This window comes from Ammospiza caudacuta, chromosome 2, assembly GCF_027887145.1.
Source record: "Ammospiza caudacuta isolate bAmmCau1 chromosome 2, bAmmCau1.pri, whole genome shotgun sequence".
NCBI classification, from domain to species: domain Eukaryota; kingdom Metazoa; phylum Chordata; class Aves; order Passeriformes; family Passerellidae; genus Ammospiza; species Ammospiza caudacuta.
This window is the reverse complement of record NC_080594.1, coordinates 53,597,123-53,618,540: the sequence shown is the minus strand read 5'-3', so window position 1 is coordinate 53,618,540 and position 21,418 is coordinate 53,597,123. Positions and strand designations below refer to the sequence as shown.

General features: G+C 38.1%; 1 protein-coding gene across 3 annotated transcripts in view; it reads left to right on the top strand.

Annotated features, from left to right (window-relative positions):
- Window positions 1–21,418, top strand: part of STARD13 (StAR related lipid transfer domain containing 13) — a 285,136-nt gene that overhangs the window by 61,524 nt on the left and 202,194 nt on the right. For 2 of the 3 annotated variants that reach the window (XM_058800466.1, XM_058800468.1), the window contains 2 exons: window positions 10,954–11,100; window positions 15,412–15,543. In XM_058800466.1, coding sequence (XP_058656449.1) covers window positions 10,954–11,100; window positions 15,412–15,543 — 279 coding nt within the window. The remainder of the gene's footprint in view (window positions 1–10,953; window positions 11,101–15,411; window positions 15,544–21,418) is intronic. The other variant, XM_058800467.1, reaches the window with a different exon arrangement.

Genomic DNA, 21,418 nt, shown 5'->3' with positions numbered 1-21,418 from the left:
TCCTGCCCCTCCTGCCCCTCCGGCCCCTCCGGCCCCTCCGGCCGCCGGGCCCCGCTCCCCAGCGCTGTCCAGGGCCGCCCGCCTCCGGGGCCGCGGCTGGGGCGGCAGGGGCGGCTGTGCCCCAAAGGCGCCCCGAGCCCTCCCGCCGCTCCCCCCTCGGCCCCGCTGGCCCCCGGACCCGGCGTGCTGTGACCTTGAGCACCAGCGTGGGGAAACGATTTGTGGGGCTGGTTCAGGGGGGCTTTTGTGTTGGTCTTCGGTTTTGGTTTTCCTCCATCAAGAGAAGGATCTGGAAAAGCAACACTTTTGTCTTGGGTTTATTTTTTTGTTTTGTTTTTGTTTTGTCTGGTTGGTTGGTTTGTCTTGGGTTTTTTTTTTCTATTTTGTGAAGTATGCTACTCAAATTATGTGGAGGGATCTGAGGAGATCTGGTCGCCTGCACGTCATAATGCTCATAAGTTCATTTTTTTATTGGAGAAACCCTTTCTTTGTTCTTTCTCTATGATTTTTGGAGGAAGGAGCCTTTGTGCAGCCATACGTGGGATGGTGCTGCTGTTTCGTGTCCCAATCCCAGGCAGGTTCCCTGCTGCTGCTGCAAGAGCTGCTCTTGCAAAATTTGGTTTCTTTGCAAATCTTACGTGGCGTTCACAGTGTGCATGTCATAAACCAATTAAAGCACGTGTCAGCTCTCATTTTGTGTGAAGATACCAAGGTGTTTGTAAGATTTGCATGTGCATGCTATTTTGGGACAACCACAAGAATTTTGGTGGAACTACATGGGTATAATAAAATCATGTGAGGGTTTGGATTGGAAGGGACCTTAAAGATCATTTTGTTGCAGCATTGTAGCTGTGGGCAGGGACACCTTACACTAGACCACATTTCTCAGAGAGCTCCATCTGATCTGGCCTTGAACACAGCCAAGGATGGAGCATCCACAACTTCCATAGGCACCTTGTTCCAGTGTCTCACCACCCTCACATTAATATGGGAAACTTGGGAAATCTCTTGTACAGCTCACACACAAGCTATAGCTTGTCATAATTTTTTTGTTGTTGTTACTTAACAGATAAGTGTAAATTATCACGAGTTTAATGCCAGATAATTCTGTGATATTTTAGCAACTATAGTAGCATTTCTTGAGTAACGTGGTCTTGGCTTTGTGCAAGTTTTTCAAATAAAGTTGCCAATATGAACTATGTAAGTTTTCTTACTTTTGTTGCTCTAGACATTTCAGCAGTTTCAGGAATGGTTGTGAATTTTTAAAATGCATTTAAACATTAAATACTTACAACAAATGCATAGAGGCATCTAAATTGCTCTGGAGCCTGGTGGGTAAACCTGGATGTTTGGGTTACAAACTTCCAGTGGAGATCTGGGAATCATGCCTAATGACTTTTCTGGGTCTGGGATTAGTGCCCTCTCTTCATTGTTAGCATGATGAAAATTGGTTCAGGATATAATTTAGAAGGTTTACAATATTTCAATTATCATCTATTCTCTTGTTCTCCCATAAATTCATGTTCCATTCATTGTCCCATCACCACCTATCCTTAGCCATAAAAATAGCATCCTTTCTGCCAAGCTTTCTCATCTTTGTCCTTAAGTACCCTTGAATTCCAGAAGGTACCTTTTGCTCTTTATTTGTTCCATTAATTTCAGATTTCAGTTTACAAATGGCTTGCTAACACACATTAATGTATTTTCTGATTAGTGCATTGTAAGAACTTGGGCAGAGAGCAGTGTCAGATTTAACAGAACTCCATGACTCATTGTGAATTTTAGAGTATCCTTTTAATCCTTGCTGGGTTTGAGGGTTTTGTGTGGTAGCTTGTCATAAATGTGATGATAGTATTGTTATGATTTTACTGGCTTTGTATCATCAATAGCGCTTTTATGAGTTATGTTTTTGTGTGTAACCAAAAGAAGCAGCTTACTTTGAAAGCAGTTGAAGTTTCAAAGTAGTTGGAGACAATCTCTAGTACTGGTTTTCTTGGAAATTCTTTCACTGTAGGTACGAATTTTTAAAATTCCAGTAACTGAAAACAAGAATGTTGGTATTTTAAGATAAGAAAGTGTTAAGGTTATAGCTACCAACATCAGTTTTTTAAATAAAAGTATGCTGGCGTTTGGTGTCTCTTTCTTTACAATTTGAAGTTTGCCAGATATTGAGATCTCTGTCTTATCTTTTACCATCTTAATCTCTAGAATCTGCTCCAGAGTTCCTCAAGGAAACACTGACACTGGTATTTTTAGAAGAAATGACTCAGCTTGTGTGTTGGATTGCCAGGGCAGCCCTGGTGCCAGCACAGGGATTGATTCCCAGCCCTCAGTGCCTTGGAGTGCCCACACACGGTGCACCAGCTTGTGTCCGAGTGAGTTCTGACAGCTGTGACTGATCACCCTGGCTGCCAGTCTGCAAAGGCAGCAGACAAGGACTTGCTTAATTCAGCTGCTGTATTAAACAAGATTATTGCTTTACCAATAAACACTAAACAAAACCCCAGTTAACTGTGAAACAAGTCACCTGTGTGTGCTGTTTCACAGCTGGAGCTGACAGGGCAGAGAGGAAGGCACCCACGCTGGCTCCTGCTGCTCCTGGGGGAGTAGTGCTGCCCCTGCTCCCCACGGGGACACACCACACAGCTCCCTTCGCTCTAGGGCCAGCAGCAAAAGTAAGGCACGAGTGCTTCTTCTTTGGAGGCTCCAGTGCTTTATGCTGTATATAAGCCCAGCTAAGCTTTCCCCTAGCTTTTGAAGGCTTTTTCCCAAAGTGAAAAACCTTCCCAAAATTATTTTACCTTTCATAAGGTTTATGGGTGTGATCTCCCAAATGTTTCATGCACCACAAAATCATTTTCGGTTAAAACACCCTATTGTTATCCCTTCTATCTGGTATTAGTGTTTTCTAGTTCATGTTACTTTTAACTACTGGTCTCCTTTTTTCCAAGTTAATGGCCCAGGCTTTGCTCCTCACCAGGCCCATGTTCCTTAGATCATGAACAGGAAAGGTTCAACAAAAGACTGGATGTGGCACTCAGAGCCGTGGTCTGATGTTGACTTGGTGATATTTGGTCATAGGTTGGACTCGATGCACCCGGGGTCTTTTCCAACTTCATTGATTTTGTCAACCCACAGCCAGGTCACAGCAGCCTGGACTGCCTCCAGTCCCAACCCCTTTAATGAGCTCATCCACTGTGGTGAGCACCAGGTCCAGTAGTGCTCTTCATCCGGTTCGTTTGTCCAATGCCTGCGCCAGGAAGTTTTCCTTGACGTACCCCTTGGATTTCTTACAGCTAGCTGTGTTGCTTTCCTGGCAGATGCCTGGGTGGTGGAAATCCTTTGCTAGGATGAGGTCTTGGAGTGTGATGCTTTCTGCATCTGAAGCAGGAGGCCTTGACCTTGGTTTCCCCCTGATCAGACCCCCACATGCAGGTGTCCTTTGTTGGTCCTGTCTTTGAATTTTTTACCCACAGGCTGTCAATCTTTTTGTGGCTGTTTTTCAGAGGCAGCTCTTCACAATCTATCCCCTCCCTAACACAGAGTACAAAAACCCTGCCCCTACATATCTCTTTTAAAAACCTTGTAGTCCTTGACTACAGTTCTGTCCCAGCCTCTTTTCCTAATATGTTGTAGCTTTCAAATTGTACCATGGTTTCCAGCTCCACTTGCTTGTTTCTCATGCCATGTGCTTAGGCATAGAGGCATTTCAGCTGGCCTGTGGGCTGCCCCACCTTTTGGAAGGAGCCCTCCCTAATTCCTCTGGGGTGATTTGCAGGTATTTCCCTCTTGTTTTCTAGAGCATCAGTATTTTCTCGTTCTTCTCTTACTCAGAAGTGCATCCCTTCCCCTTAAAGCATATGAAGTGTATCAGGCCAAAGGTGAAGCTGAGCCCAGCTTTTACACATCCTGGACAGTTCTAACCACAATGTTTCCTAGAGAGAGAACTCCGTTTTAGGAAAACTGGTTTAAGTCCTACCCAATCTCAAAAGGTGCAACTAACCACGCTGGGGAGAAGGATCTGTAAGTTACTTATTCTGGTCTGTAACTTTGTCTGGATTTAGTGGCATGAGATCCCTCAGTCTCATGGAACCCAGTCTGAAACCTAAAATTTATTAGTCAGGAAGCACTGCAGGGAGATACCTGCTGTGAACAGATACAAGCTAGTTACATTTTCCAAGGGAGTCCTGGTAAGAGAATTTTGCAATTATTTTTTTGTGAAGAAATTAATTGTGTCTCAATTAATATATATATATGGGTAAAGTACTTTGTCATTCATTGTCACTAATTGTGATGTGCAGATAAAACTGCTGTTGCAGATGGTGCCAAACCAAATGAATATGGACAGTGTCAAGAATTTGACTACTGCTTGGAACAAGTGTCTGGGATAGTAGAAGTGTAGTTCACTTCCGCCACCTCACAAGGTGGAGGAAATGGTAGAATAGATAGATGATGAGCTGGCATCTGTTGTGAAGCAGCTGAAGATGGGATAACCCAAGAGGATAATTCATGTGCTGAAATAGGAGCAGATGTCAATTAAGACAGACTGTCTGGCCATTTGGGTGCCAGTTCTGTAGCATGTGTCATCAGTACAGGCTTGACTAACAGCCTGTTCGTGAAATTTGGTGATGCTTGACATCATAATTTCAAGCAGAATAGAAGGTGAAGTTGCTGTAGGCTTTGAGAATCTGGAAAATTTAATCATTGGAGCAAAATGTTAAAACCAATTAGGTGCCATTTTAAGTTGTTTTTTTTTTGTTTTTTTTTTTTTTTTGTGGTTTTTTTTTGGTTTTTCTTTTTTTTAATGAGAAGTTCAATATAAAACTAGTTGCTTTTGCTAGAAAAAAAATGAAGCTGCAGTAGAATTTTCATATTAGACTGTCTGGGTTACTGCACTTTAAAACTTCTGCAGCAGTGTGGAATTGTTTTCCAAAACATTTTGCCCCAAACCTTGTCTTCAACTAAATTCCTTTCTTCTCCCTTTCCAATTTTGCTCTTGTCTGGGGGAAACACCATGTTGATACAGTTTGTGGCCTGCAGTCGTAGGAATTAGCATGGGTTTCTTCATCTGGGAAATTTTCCATAAACTTACTATTTGGAAGACTCCATTGGTACGAGGGGTTCTCTCCTGTCCTGCCTAGCTTAGGGCAATACTCCTTAAAAACTGATGCAAGAACCCTTAAAAGAGAGACAGGACTTCAGAATTTTGTTTTCTTTCCCATGATGGACATTATCACAGTGCAAGATCAATGTGATGAATGCAAATTAAAGGTCAAATTTGCCAATTTACTGTCTGAAAGATTAAAAGCAGTTATTAAAAATAATTTAGTCTGTTTCTGAGCCACTTGGACTTTGAAAAGTCAAGTAGTCAAATACATGTAATGAAGTCAGGATTATGTTACATTATTTTCTCATGGCTTCTTTGGGTTCCTTTTTCTCCCATGTTGTGCACCTATTAGTAGTTTAAAAAATCCAAGCATATATCCTTATTGTACTATATTTGAAGTTAGTATTTCCACAATATTTTTTATATTTTACTGTATTCATTATTCAAAAACATAGTGTGTGCTTAAATACAGACACATAAAGTCACAGAAATGTGCAGTTGAGCTTAGTGAAAGAAAATTAAGGCAGGTGTGTGGAGCCACTTTAAGGGAAAATGCAGAAAAGCCAGAAACAAACTTGAATGTGTTTAAAATTCAGCTTACTTTGCTCTAGAGCATCAAAAAACACAGAAGTTTTCATCATTTATACAGGTATGGCTTGTGTCACTTCTGAAAACTTGCCTGAAGAAAACAGTAGCTTGAGGCAGCAGCCTTCAGGAAGGAAAGCAGCAGAAAGAAAGTGGCTGGACCGGAATGAAAATCAAAGTTCCATACAGAGATGTGTTTAAGAAGTGTAATAAATTTAAGTGAAAATGATTTGTCTCGGAAATGGTGTTTCCATTCAAACAGATTGACACATATCTTCATGTTAGTATTTCTGTAGCTTTTTTCTGCAAAACTGCTAAGGTCTTACAGCCCATCTTAGGTGAGTGGTTTGGGGATCAGAGCTTTCATTTTCCCAGAAACCTATGTGCATGGCCTCACCTGCTGACTTGAGAGATGGAAGAGACTTCCTTGATAATCTCAGATACATAGCCATACAGTTCTTAGAAGTGAAAAGGTTGCCAACTGCTGAGTTTGCTCACCTGCTTTCCAGGATGAAGGTGCCACAAGTTAGTTGTCCATCCAACAGCTCTGTAAATACTTGAGCAACACTGTAGTGGGATATTAGGGAAAATTCCTTTTGAAGTATTTTATCTTATTTTATCTTCAATATAGAAGGCACATGAAAATCTATTTTTTGAATCAAAGAGTTCTTTGTATTCTAAATAATTATTTTTTGAAGGATTTTACATCAGGAATCAATCTGGCTTCCTCCCCCGTTCTCTGTAGGCAAAGCCATTAACGGCTGAGACCTTTTACACAGAGATTTTTTAAGAACAGAGGAGCCCCATCTGTGCAGCAAGAGCAGAATATGATATTTGGTCCCTGAAATTGTCCCACAAAATCATTATTTACAGATCTAGGCTGTACATCAGAGAGAATTTTTATCTGAGCAGATTTAATAGGGAGGAGGGTTAAATAGCATTGGTATATTTTACTCTGTGGTTACTGATTTACTACCCAAAGTTGTACAATACATTAATTACCAGAACAATTGGACCTATTGAAGTTCTAAAGTGAAAGGCACAAATTATCAGATAAATTTAGAGTTGTGTAATTTTCTCATAACCCTTCACTTGGAAAGCCTTTCTGCTTCCAGTATAGGATGAGGTCTGGCAGCAGGGTTAACCCTGACCCCTGAGCGTTCTATATGGAGTTGTTAATTTCTGCCACATTCTTTCAGTTTAAATTTAGATTTGCTGGCAGCGATTATGCCTCTTGCAATAAACCTCGTGACCAAACATTGAAACAAATATGCCTTTTATCACAGATGTTTTTGCCGAATAAGATTAGTGAAGAATACTTGAAAGCTGAAAAACAATGTGCAGAAGCCTTGGTCCAAAAGGCACTAACCTTTGAATGTCTGGAATGTATTTTCTTTTCAGTGTTAGAAAAGAGCAAGTGAGTGTTTAGGTGATTGGGCACAATCTTGCACCTTGTTTTACCCCTGATTTGTTACTGGTAGTAATGAAATTTCAGCTATGCAAATGAATACAGAGTCAGGATACATATGAATGTGTACATCTAACAAAGTCATTAAGCTGTTCTAAAATAGACTGTGGTTGTTGTAGGATAGAACTGAGTTCTATGTTTTGCTGATTGCTAAATATGTCTTAGTAAATCTCATTTGTTGGGATAATTCTTCTGTACAATAGCCATCTTAAGCATAATAGCTGCATCTGTTTCTGATTTTAGGAAGTTTGTACCACTTAATTTTCTGTTTTCCATGGAGAATGATTCTTGTTTTATGATTACGATTTTTTTTTTAATCTAGCGTGAGTATGTGGGACTTGAGAAATCTATATGGCAAAGAAGTTCACTTTCAAGGCCAATAAGTTGTTCTTGGCCTAGGGTGTGCCGTGGTTTTCATAGACAGTGTTGCTCCATCTTGAAACACTTGTTTGACAAGGGATTCTCTGGTCTTTCTGTATCTATCTGCTCATCTGTCTAGGACAGGACATGAGGAAATGGTCTCAAATTTGCACCATGGGAGGTTTAGACTGGATATTAGGATTTTTTATTTTTTTTTTTCACTGAAAGGGCTTCAAGCACTGGAACAGGCTGTCCAGGGAAGTGGTGGAGTCACCACCCCTGGAGATATTTAAAAGATGTGTAGCTGCAGCACTGAGGGACATGGTTTAGTGGTAGACTTAGCAATGCTGGGTTAACAGTTGCATTTGATGATCCTAGAGGTCTTTTCCAAACTAAATGATTCTGTGTTTGAAGGTAGCATGTAAAAAGTGTTTCACTTTGGTCTCTATGCTTTCAAGGTTCTTCAAAAGGTAACAGCATTTCCTATGCATTGCTGAATGGCTATGGCTCCAACAAAAAAAGACCTTGAGAATATATGGAAAGGAGTGTTCTCCCTGTAACCTTTTAGGGGAAAAAACCCAATGAATAAAGCAGGCCATGATTCTCTAGATAATTTAAAGTGAGATTTTTTTCCTTCTGAAGGGCAAGACACAAAAGCTTCCAAAGGCGCCCTGACCCTGCTGCCTGTGCAGTTGCTATGGGCAGGAAACACTGGTACTCAGATCTTTGGAGCACTTTGATAGTGTCCAACCAAGTTACTGGGGCTGAACACTGTGGAGCTGTGTTCCTCATGAATGGATTAGGCAAAATTTATTCACCAGTTAGAAATCCTACTGTGCAGGCTGTATATTTTTGAATGTAAGTAGCATCATTTTTTTTCTGTTTAGCAGGAATTTCAGGCAACCTTTGAAATACGTAGCCAATCAGCATTTGTTCCAAATGGTGCTTTTGTGCCAAATTTCCAATTAGTGAATGGCATTTGTTAACTAGGCCCTTTTGGCTTTATCTTCAAGGATAATGAAACCCCATCTTTTTCCTCGTCCCCTTAATAGACACAATATAGAGTCTTACTGGACTGAAAAAAAAGAACTGAATGGAGAATGCTAGGAGATTTATAGTTTGGTGAAACTCTTTAGGACTTGTATTTTTTAGAAATGACTGTGGTTTGAATTCTGTAACATTAAAACAAGAAATTTATAAAAATAAGGGGATTTGGCTCACACAGTTGTTTGAGAGAACATCAGTGAATATTGCAGGTATTGTTCCAGTAGGTAAATATTTGTCGAGATAGAGGCAAAATGTGCTTCCCTGTGCATGGAGCTTTACTTTTTATTTTAATGTGCTATCATGTGTGCTGTTGCATACATTTGGAGTGTCTTAGAATTTTTTGAATTTTTATCTTTGTATTTTCTATGGAAAATACTAAATTAGAGACACCTCTAACACCCCTCTCCAACACCCCTCAAAATACTCTTTTCTGTCATGGAACACAAAGTGGTCTGTTTCAACATGTGGAAATTGCTCCTGCATCCTATTAAACTCAGAAATCCAAACTTCTAATGTAACCTTCAGTACTTGTCACCTGGCAAGAATGATTTTTGCATAGCTCACAGAAATCAAACACGGTTTATTTATTTCCCTGTGTGATTGTTGCTTCAGAATTGTTTACTATTGTTAAGTAAGAAAACATATTCTTACAGCTCCTTTTTCATAAATTGCATTTTAACTCTGTTGAGAAATAGAACATTCATTTTAGATTTTTGCAGAATTTATACCTTATTGTTTGTGGAATTTGTGTGGGTTTTCATGTTTGTCCTTGTTGAGTCTTTTTTTTTTTTTTGAGTGGTTTTTAGTATTGGAAAGACCAGTATATGAGGAAGCAAAACCACAGGAAAACATTTGCTTTGTTTACAAATGAGTTTTGTGGACATATATCAATATGCACATTTCCTATGTGAGGTCATCTCACTCAGAATGGATTCAATATGTGAAGTGTCTTTTGATGCTCATTTTCTGTGGAACATCCTGTAGTTTACTTGGAAATAGTTGGAAAGACAATGGGAAGCAAGCAAAGTATCTCTTTAAATAATTTTAATAGCTTTAGAGTTGAAGTGCAGCTTAGCAGTTATAACAGCATTTCAGGCAAAATACTCAGAGGTTGTAAAAACTGGTGAAATTCCAAAGAAAGATTTGGAAAAGTAAAAATTGGGATATTTATTTTTCTGTGCTTTGAAACAATCTCTGAAAAGATCATATTAGCCCCTCTGAAGGGAACATGTGTTTGTTGCTAATATGAGACTCAGTGTCTGATGATTTGGGACCTTAGTTACTGGGGAGAAAATGAGTAATTCTGTTAGTAATAGTATATGTCAGTGTAATAGAGGAGTGAATCTCCTGCATTCTATTTGTAAAGGGGGTTTTTTCTACAATAGTGAACCAATTAGTTATCTTTCTGTTCCACTTGTGAAATGCTGTAAGGAAACAAAGCACCATAAAGATTTATCAGGTAAGAGTAATAACAGTACTCATCTATCTCCCCTGGGTTTTGAGGAGTGTTGTTATGATGCTCTTAGGATTATGGCAGGATGAAAATGCATTATTACTGTTTGTCTGATGATGCTCACTATGGAATTATCTTCTGTGCAAAGATATGTATTGTTTGTGAAAGGAAGGAAGATGAAGGAACTGAAGTAGCTTCAGGACAGTCTTCTGGGGAGCAGTAGCTGTCTGTGTTGACAGGGAGGTCAGTGTGACTGGTTTTTGTAGGGGATGACTAGAAGTGGTGTGAATAAAGAAAACAAGGCATAATGCATCAGCATACATAGGGACCACCATGCAGAGGTGCTTTAGGAGAGTACTGGAAAGGATTTTCAGGAAATTAAGGAATAAGAAAAGCATCTTTGTTGATTACATTACAATGGATTAAAATTTTAGTTATACAGTAAAGCTCTTCAAGTAAAAAGGAAAAATGCATCCTAGTGACAAAGTGACCAATAAAGTATTCCCACCATATGGGCAGAGGATTTGACAATTCTAGAATTCTAGTAAGGAATATAATACAGTGCATATGATGGCCTTCAATATTCTGGTTCCTGTTGGCAACAAGCAATCAGTGGAGAGATGCTGAAATAGAAGTGGCTTAACAAGAGGCATTAAAGTGACTTTAGTTTTAGTCCTGATTCTGCTTAGCTTGAAATAGCAGTGGGTCACCCAAGATGAAGTGGTAGAAAGCTATTCAGATATACAAAAGTCATTTGAGTATGTAGAACAGCTATGAATATGTGTCATCAGGATTGGAGTGATAATTGAAGCTTTCTAAATGGAAGAATGTTGGTCAAGGACAGAGAAAGAGGGCTGGAAGAAAAAATAAGCATCTTCAAGATAGAAGCAGCTTGAATATTTTAAGACTTCATGTGTGTTTGATTTCTTCTAGACCCAACCAGAAAAAGAATCTGAATGGCCAGACTCTATGTCATGGCTTATGAAGAAACTGGAACAGTTGAACTTAGATATTGAAGAAGCTCTGAGTGCTGGCTCTTCTCCCTCCAGTACTCCTTCTTCTGAAAGGCACAAGCAACTGGTAAGAATGTGTGTGTGATATGATACGTTCTCTAACATTTAGCTACAGCATTCCTCAAGCTATAGTTTTTAGATCCAGTTGTGTTTCAGAATAGGCCAAGGCGCTCAAGTGTTAGGGTAAAGTTGAAAGTTTTCAGTAAAATGAAATTTCTGACATTGGATAACTAATGGTCAAATAAGCAGAACTGTGATAGGGTGAAACTTGTAAATTTTCTGTCAGGATAGCTTAAAATCATTTTACACTTTTGGGTTTTTTTAGGGATATGTGCTTGCATGTTTTTCAGATTGTTAATTTAAGTGCTAACCTATTAATATTTGTTATATTTATTTAAAGATATAACAGCAAGAGAGACACTGTTTATTAAGAGTTGAACTAGTGTCCCAGTTACCCCAGGACAGCTAGATTTTTTTTCTTTCTCTCTTTCTTTTATTTGAATAGTTTATTTAGAGGTGCAATCCTCTAGTTAAGAATATTTTGTGATGACAGGTGTCATCAGTTGATGACAGTTTCTCAATCCTATTTTGAGGACAAATAGGATTAAAGGAGCAATGATATAATTTTATTAATTTTTGAATAAGCAAATTTTTTTATATAAGCAATTAATGGAGAATGACCAGCATGAGAAATATAAGTGTTCTCTGCTTCAGACTATGATTAAACTCAGTTCTTAACATAGAATTGTGAGGATTTTCAGCTCTGAATGTTGGCATGAAGTTCATGGAAGGTGATCTTTTGTGAATGTTTTTGCTGTCACTGCTGCTTCATTTGGTAAAAGTAAATTCTTGAAGTAATCATCTTTGTGGATCATCACAATGTAAATGTGTCTCTCTAGGTGGGATGTTCAGACTCCTGCACTTTGTGTTTCCAAGTTCTACAGAGAGAGTGTTAGTAACAGAGTGGCCATGGCCATCTCTCATTTCTTTCTTGCTGTACATGTCAGCCAGTTAGAACCAGCTCTGTCCAGCTGAATTAATTTCATAATTAATTTGCCCATTAAGGGACAGTGTTCTGTCTTCTTGTAGGAGAATGCTCCATATCTTCTGTCAAATACAGTGGCAGCGTAGTCTGCTTTTCTGTCTGAAAGTGAAATCCCAGCCATCAGAGTTTAAACGCTTCTCATTGTGAGACAGTCTGGTAACCAGTGATCCAAACACCCATTATTTTATGGCTGTGCCTATTCTACTAAGGTAAAAGCTGTGGTTTGGTTAGGCATCATTCTTTTTTGATGTTGGCCTGAGGATCATAGGATACGACTTCAAATCCTTTGCTGAAGCACTCACTGAAGGGCATATTGCCTGTAAACAGCAGAAAAATCTAAATAGGTGACTTTTTCAAATGAACTTTGATACATAAGAACAGCATCATCAGAAATGGTTGCATAGAGAATGCCATCACCAGCACCCCAGCACACCACTTCTCTTCCTGAGGCCTCATCACAGCCTTTTTCCTGGGACATATGCTCCCACCAAAATCCTCTGCTAGGGTGTTAGGATGTTCCCAACACCAGCACCAAAATTACTGTTTTGCTTAGCATGATATTTGAGGAATTGCAGTCCTCTTTATCAACCACCTCTTCTCACTCTAAATAGAAGAGATCTCTTCATTTTAGTTGTCTGTGGACGGGCAAATATGTGAGTCAGACACATTTTTTTGTAGCCTTATATGACAAACTGGAAATTACCTTTAAACCTCCAAGAGCCAATTTCAATACAGAAACTGGACAGGTCACTTAATACAAAGTCTTTCTAATGAGACCAGCAAGATCAGAGCAAAAAGAGTCTTAGAAAATCTGTTGTGGAACTGATGATGGGATACCATTTGCTGTTTCCTACAAAAGAATTTATACAGCAAGGGAATCATCTGCTCTGATTTAAATATTAATTAATAATTTGCCTCAGAATGGGTGGCTTTAGTTTTACTTTATAGTTAAAGAAGAGATAGATCCTCATAAATCTCTCCATAAATGTACTGTAAAGAAACAGATCCTGCAGATTTCAAAATGACAGTTGCAGTGGAAAAAATAACAGTCTGGTTTTCACTGAAGTTGTATGAGTAGTTTATATTCTATCAGTTCATGCTATTTGTACCATATTTCTAACTATAGCTTGTAATCTGTTCCACACATATCAAATGTTTTATTCTTGTCACTTACCATGAAACTTGAAAATAAAGACCTCTCTCAAGCATATATTTACTAGTAACTGTGTAAATTTGGCTTCTATAAAATGAACCACTTTTGTGTTCTTAATATGGTTTTATCCTCAACTGTGAACTGACGCAAGAAATCATGATTGACAGTGATTTTGGGTGAACTGTTTAAAGGTGTAAGACTGAGATGGAGACCCAAAATCTCCAAAGCAGGTGACTACTGCATGAGTGGTTTGTTGGAGCTGCTGCTCTGAAAGTTGTTCTCTTGAGGGTGTGGACAATTTTTAACAGATGACAGAGTCATTTCTTATGGCAAATGCTATATCACAGAAATATATTTTGTAATTTAATCACTAGTTTGAGCCAGTCAGTTATCTACTGAAGGATTTTTCACCTGTTTATGCAAGTAATTCTTTGATATTTTTTTACTCTTTGCATTTTCCTGTTGTGAAGGTATCTGTTATTAATAATATGGATTTTTTTTTTTTACAGAAGAAGCCAATATATGCGCTGGGTGAATAAAAATTATGGGACCTATTGGGTGAGAGCAGAGAGTATTGCAGTGTTTTAGTGAGAAAATTCAAGGTGTTTTCTAAAACATAATAGCTTTTGCATGAATGCTAAGGGATGACTTCTTCCTACATCTGTGTAAACCACAAATTGCTACTGGTCATTTTTTTGTTGGCAAATATTATGAGGATGTAGCATTGACTGGATTCCTCAGTAGCTGATCCAAAGATGTTAAAAAAAATTGTCTATAATCAAATTATTTTCTGAAACACTCCTTCACCAATGCAATGAACACAATTTAAGCGCAAAAAGTTGTACTCTCTGAATGTACTAACAAAAAAACTGCTAGTTTTGGAAAAACACATTTAATAGCTCCACTCCTGTAAAATCTGTACCTTTCCTATGGAAAAAAAATCCTTTTTAGCAGTATAGAAGGAGGCACTTTGAAAATGAAACATCAGAGATAAAGCACTCTTGCTGCAGTGTGTTTCCCCATTGTTTAATGTATCTGCTTCATTGCCACTTAGTATCTTGTACTCAGTTTCACTACAGAAAAAGCAGGAAATCTTGAGAATGAGAATCAATTTTTTTTCAGTTTCAGTCTTTTATTATTCATGAATGACAGGGAAATACTGTTTGTTTATTTTTGATCATCTTATGTTAGAGATCTGACTTTCATTGAACAAAGCTTTTTCTTTGACTTACATATTCATTTAATTCTCTTGCTTTAATATATTGTCTTCAAACTTTTTAGGGGTTGCATACTAATTATTTTGTCACCTTTTCAAAGCCTCCTCATTTTACATCCTTACAAAATATACTAACTGGGAACTGGGCAATTGCTATTAAAGATCAGCAGCCCATTTGTTACTTTGTGGAGAGGAAGAGCCTGAAAATGGGCTGATTAGAATGATTGTCCCCAACAGCTTGGGACTGCTCTGCAGTGCACCCATGACCCTGTTTCTCTGATTGTCTGTAGTATGAATTCTGCTGGATTGCAGCATGTGTTGCTCCTTGCTCACTCACCCAGTTTTTCCTTGGGCAAACCAGGATACTTGAGGGAATGTTGTGCAATTGGTCTCTTCTTGACACTGCATTCAGTGTGGGCCCAGAGTTAGGACATCCATCTTTTAAAAAATGGTATGGGAGTGGAACAATGAAATGAGAACTCCCCAGGTTTTCGGGAATAAGGAACATTTATTTGAAAGTTCAGAATCTGTAATTTGAAAATGGGGATTTTCTGGGTCTCTGTTTAATATACAAAAATAAACATGAAATAAAGTTAAAAGATAGTTTTAAAATAATTTTAATAAAACTATTTCTCTTTCTACAAAGTGATTCAGTTCCTTTAAGTTACAGGAAGGTGTACTATTATTGATTAGTTCTCCAGTTTGTATACTGGATGTTAAGGAAGCAACTTTCGATAATGATGGGATGTCTAGCTTAGGAAAGTGTAAAAATGATGCAGCAGGTGCTTTTAAGAAAAAAAAAAAGATCAAAACCAAATGTTTGCCTTTCATCAGAGGAAAAAAAATCCAGAGGAAAAGATAAAATCAGAGGAAAAGATAAAATTCCTAAGTTTTTATCTTCTGTTCACATTAAAAATATTTCTGGCTTGTCTTTATTTATAGGGTTTTAAAAATTCTCTTACAGTGCCCTGTTCAAATAGAGACAGGCCTTTATGGAGATCATCAAGAAAAAGGATCTTGGAAAAGAAGAGGAGACTACCAGCATCTAAATTGTTTACCTTACCAAGTGTTGACTGGAGCACGACCTAAAACTGATGTAAGTAGGTACAGCATTATCTGACTCTCAGGTTCAGTAACCTCAGAATTTATACTGTATCATTAAAATTGTCAGTGCATTTCTTTGAAATAATTTGTTCCACACACATCAAATGTTTGATTCGTGCAAATACTGCACTGCATGGAGGAGTTTGGTTTGCAAAGCAGCTATAGATAAAAGTTAAGTTAGACTTCAGTTAATGAGGCTCCAGGGCTCTGGGGTTCATCTGAGTTTAGACCACTGATGAAAACTTCTACATGTGAACTTGTCACTTGGATCACCTTCATAGTCAATGGAAAGAAACAGGCACTTCTAAAGAGTAATTCATCTGTAGGTAGCATGTGATGGATTCCAGGCATCAGAGCAACCACCACAGCTTTTTCTTCATGGCTTATTTTTAGAAGTACTCTCTTAGGATTTTTTAGCTTGACAGTTGGTTGTGCTCAATTCATGTGAATTCCACACTGCATTCTCTGCAAGCCTGACTGCTCAATTCTGGAATTTTAGTTAGATTGCATTTCTAACCAATAATAGAAATATTTACTTGGGGTTTTTTTTACAACGTGATGGCTATAGCTTGCTATCAAAATCCATCAAAATCCATCAGAAAGTTTTCTCAAAAGGCTTTGATTTACTTTCCCAATAGCTAAATGTAAGCTACTTTAGGATCAGTGTCTTCATTTGGAAATGTAGATAGTTTCTGTCTCCCTTTTTTAAATTACTTGTGTGCCAGTAGTACTTGTGATCATCATGCAACATAAAAAGTGGCTGCACTGGATTGAATCAAAAGTACTTATAGCCCTGTGTCCTTTCTTTGGCAGTGGCCAGTGTCGGATGTTCAGGAAAGAAGTGTAAGGACATAGCAAGCAGATAGTAAGCCATCTCAACTTTCTTTGAAGTATTTATCATGCAGGCACATTGAAGATAGACACTATATTGCATTTTTGTAATTAATAGCCCCTAAGAGTCTTTTTCGACTCTAGTTGTGCCTTTTGTAGTAATTTGTATTTGTTTGTTCTTTTGATATTCAAAAGAACAAAGATACTTTGATTTCCAAAGTTCACTTGTGGAGTAGGTGATACAACACCTTTTTCTTATTATAATTTTGTTACTGAATTATCATTTTGCCTGTAATTCTTGTACTGGCAAAAACTGAATCTCAGGCATCTTGTAGGAAGTAGTGAATACCTGAGGCTGATTTTCTTGTTTGTTTGATTTTTTTTTCCTCCAGCAAATGACTGCATTTACTATTGATTTACATTTTTCTGCTTGTTTTGCAACCATTCAACATCATGATGTCCTCTTGCAGCAAGTATTTGTTTTTATTAACCTCTGTAGTTGAATATTATCAGAAAACTGTCCCCTTTTATTCCTCCATTTTCCGATTAATTTGTGAATTTTATTCCTCCATTTTCCAATTCATTTGTAAGTGTACTGAAAACAGATCCATGAGACTGTCAGGTAATCCATCCACTGTAAAAGAAAATAATCAATTATTCTGAACCTTCTTTTTTCACTTTTAGTTAGCAATGAAAATCCATTTTTATTTCTTGACCTCTTTTTTGTAGTTCCTCCTTCATAGCATAGTTTGAGTTTGATGGTCAACTTCATCAGAAGCTTTTTGAAATGGAAGTGTAACAGTCAAATTGCCTGTATCTGCATGATCATTCAAAGAAGTTGGCCTCCAAAATCCCAATTATTCTAAGCCATTATCCTGTGTTACTATCCATATGTTCTTAATCATACTTTCTGTCAGTTTTCTGCCATCCATATCAGTGGTACTAGCATCTCTTCCACAAATAACCTCAGAGGTATTTTCAGACATCGGCATCACATTTCCCCCCCTCTTTTCCTCCTGTCCCTAAACCAATAGGTGTTAGCAGTAATTACACATTGAGCCAATATCTCATCAGTTCTCATTCCCTGAACAAGGTGCTTATTTTAAGTTATCTATACAATTTGGATTAAAGAAAAATCTATTATATTAAAGATATCTTGAACACTGTCATATTCATCTACCAAAGAATGATATGCATACCACCATAAAAATTCTCTATTTCATTAAATGAACCTACTTCTGTGCACTGAAAAGGAAATTTGAAAGTTGGCTCCACTTGCTTGCTAATTGAAAACATTGTCTTCCCACTAGCTATTTTCTTTCCTTGGAGAATAGGTTTGCTATTTTCCATTTCTGCAAAAGCGCAAATATTTGTTCTGATTTGTTGCTTGTTCTAGTTGGAATAGATAACAGAATTAATTAAAAAGAAACTTGCCAACTTTGTTTTTTACCTTGGCCAAATGTTTAGGCATGTACAAGTATCACAGCTTAGCTGCCTTCCCACTAGTACTATGCAAATATTTTCAAAGTGGTGTTGCAGTAATACTGTTGTTTGGCTACTGGTGTGTGGGAGGAAAGGCAGAGGATGTAAGTTTTGGGGTTTTTTTCTTTTCTGAAGTCTATTTTTTTTTCTTTTTGTTGAAAATCAGGAAATACTAGCATGATAAAAAGCAATTCTACGAATCCTCATCAGTACAGTCCGTGCATTGTATCAATCATTTTTGTATTCTGGAGTAAGAGCAGAGTAATGCAGAAAGTACAAATGTTTCTTAGGGCATCAGAGAGTCTAGAAAACTGAAGGCAAGAATTTCTTAAGAAATTAGTGAGCTGCTTTTTTATTGCACAATGCTTTAAATTAGGAATAAATATTGAAACTGGTGTTTGCAAATGTCATTCAGGAGAGTTGATAATTTTACTTCCTTCAAAGTGCTGCTTTTGGTGCTCTTTTTCATGCAAATTCAAATAATGCTATGTCTAGCTCCAGGCATGCAGTGTGCATTAGTCTGTCATATCTCTCCAATACACAGATTTTCACTGTTTATTCCTTAAGATACAGACTTTTCCATATTTTTCAAAAAGGATATACTGAAGTTGCTTTCATTATAGTAAACAGGGTGGGACAGAATAATTCCTTCTATATGACACCCAGGCTGCATCTGTTTAACTCCCATGATCCAGATGGTACAATACATAATTTGGGAGTAACACAGAGATAAATCAGACCTCTTGTATTTTGATGATCCAGTTTTTCTTCTCTTCCAGTTTTTTGTGAGTCAGAAGGTCCAAAAGAACTTACCTGTCTCCACTCCCCAGGAGCTCATATACCCAAGAGATTTAAAGAACCAAATACCCCATAAGATATTGAGATTAGCAAATATAACAGAGACCAGTTATAGAAACATCTAGAAGCATCTAGAGATGCTTCTATTCAGGAATGATATGCAGAGATTAGACAGGACACAGTTGTTCAACTCTCAACATAAGGCAGTGATGTTAGCTGCACACTTTTCATGGATACCAACTAGACTAAAGGCCTAGAAGGGACAATGATGTGTTCTTTGCAAACTTGTCACAGTAGGTATGCTGTTTGTATGCCTGTTTTTATGACTTGCACTTCTTATGATATTTTGGTGGAATAAAAAAGCAAATCATGGGTTTAGGGCTGATGTCTCCTGCCCTTCCTTCCTCTCCAGGGCTGCTTCACTGAAACTTTCTTTTTGAGGTACTACAGGAAGTATGTACCTGGCAGGGAAGCCACGTGCTTGAGAGACAAACAGCAAAGTTTCACCTGACAATTGCTGGCATTTGTAAATCCATGTCTACATTATTGAGTTTCCATTAATGGAGAGGAAAAAACCCATCTACAGCAAGACACACCTTGCCTTGAGGTAGTTGCCTGAGTGGAGGTCTCTTGTTGATGTGCTTTGTGCCCCCAAAGTGCTGATGTCGCTTGGTCACGTATTTCAGAAGTGACTGCTCAAGACATCAGTGCTTAGAGCTGGATAAAATAAATCTGTCCCAGGGCATATAAATTGCAATCTGGCATTTGATGGGCAGTGCCTGCCTCTCTATGCTCTGAGCAGAGAAAACTTTGGTAGTCTAACTTAGGAGTCTAATGGAGGTCTGAAAAACCCATCAGTTAACACCCACTAGGTCTTGTAGGTAACACAGTATGCTCTGTCCATGCAATCTGTGAATGAGCAAGAAAACAAAACTTTATGTATTGGTAAAAAGTGCTTTTTCCTTTATCTATTGTAAGTTTACTCTTTTGTTTTCTTTTTAAGTAGAGTTGAAGAGTGCAGTTTTGATTTCTTATGCTTTAATTTGACAAATGGCTTGAACATATTAAATACATAGGGCTAAAATAGATTATTTTACAGTTTTGAGACCTGGATTCTCAGTCAGATTCTCTGCTCAGACTTGGTTCTGTAGGCTGGTGCAAGAGGGGGTCAGAGTGGCTGGGGATGAGGCAAGGCAAACTGCTTCTTTCACATCAGTGCCAGTTTCTGGTAGTTGAAACTGTTAGTGAACTATACTTTATCTATGCTAAGCCACTTGATTCAGAAAATGAGGAGCAAAACTGTTTTGTAACCGGTACAACTGAAGTGTTTTTGATTCCTTTAGGATTTTTTTTTCTGAGAAATACTAGTTAATGCTATAAATAGTGTTTCACAGTTTAGGTCAGAGGTTCCAGGATGTCTGACATCTTCTGACATTGTTTAGAAATATAAAACTAATAAGGCAATAATTTTTGGCTATTATCTCTATGTAGTAAGTGTAATGCTTTTCTGACCTTCTGATTATATTTGAGGCAGAGAAATTAAAAAATATTAACAGCTGAAGCAAAGTCAGAATCATTGTGTTTCTTGTGTGCCTCCTTGTTCAATATTTCTGGCCTGGGACTACCAGGGATCAGAGATGATTCCATCAGTGAGCGTGTGTGAAAGCCTTTTATCAAATAGCTGCCAACATCCAGGGCAGAAAAGGTTATCATGCAGCAACTCATAACAGTTTTTACTTTTACTAGCACTCTTTACAATTTTGAGGATCTTAAGCTATTTATAGACCTTGAGCTGATCCTTTATTTCTCCACAAAATATGTAAGCAGTATTAATTTTCCATCTGAGATTACAAGTGCCTAAACTTGACACCAGAATGAGTTTCATGCACTGTATCTGCTGGATACAGTCATAAATTTATCACTTCATGGTAGAATTTATATCAACAGTTCCATCCCATTATCTAGTAGGGTGTGTTTCCCAAGGTGAAGATTAGGCAGATCATGCTTTACTCTGACCTTGCCCCCACTAATAAAGTTGATAGTAAAGCCCCAAGAAGACTTGTGCAATCTCTGGCAAAGATTTCTTATGCCCATCTTGGTTTTGGGCTACTTTTTATGACCCACAATGTACAAGAAAATGAGCTAAGAAGCCTGGAGCTGAATGATGAAGACATAGCATTCAATGCTCTGTTTCCTCAAAGATGTAGTGTGTTTGAACACAAAATTATTTGGCCATGTTGGAGCTGAAGATTTCAGTCTATGTTTCAACTAAATGCATTTGTAAAAGTAGCATCGCTCATGCTGAAGAAGTAGCGAAATTTTTGCAGAAATCAGGTTTTTACTTACTTTCTCAGAGTCTCAAAACCAGATGATTGATTGCAACATGGTCAAGAGCAGAATCTATATACAGTCTCTGGTTTTGCTTACCAGACCATCCTTCCTCATAGAGTGCTAACTCGAGTGTTCCCATTCTGGAAAAGACAAATTTCAAACTGTGTCCTTTAGTCATGTGAATTGCTTTCCTCTTTAATGCTGCTATTAATTATGTCAGCAAAATAGCTCTCCAGTACAGCTGCAGGTAGCTTGAAACCTTGTCTTTGCAAAACCTTTTTTCTCATGTTCAGTACTTAATCTCACCAGAATCTCACTGGGACAGAGTCATGCTGAAGTAGTCAGGTAGGTGACCCACTCCACTTCCACGTGTACCCCCATATGGTGGACTTTTGTGCCTCTGAACAGGACTTTGTGCCTCTGTT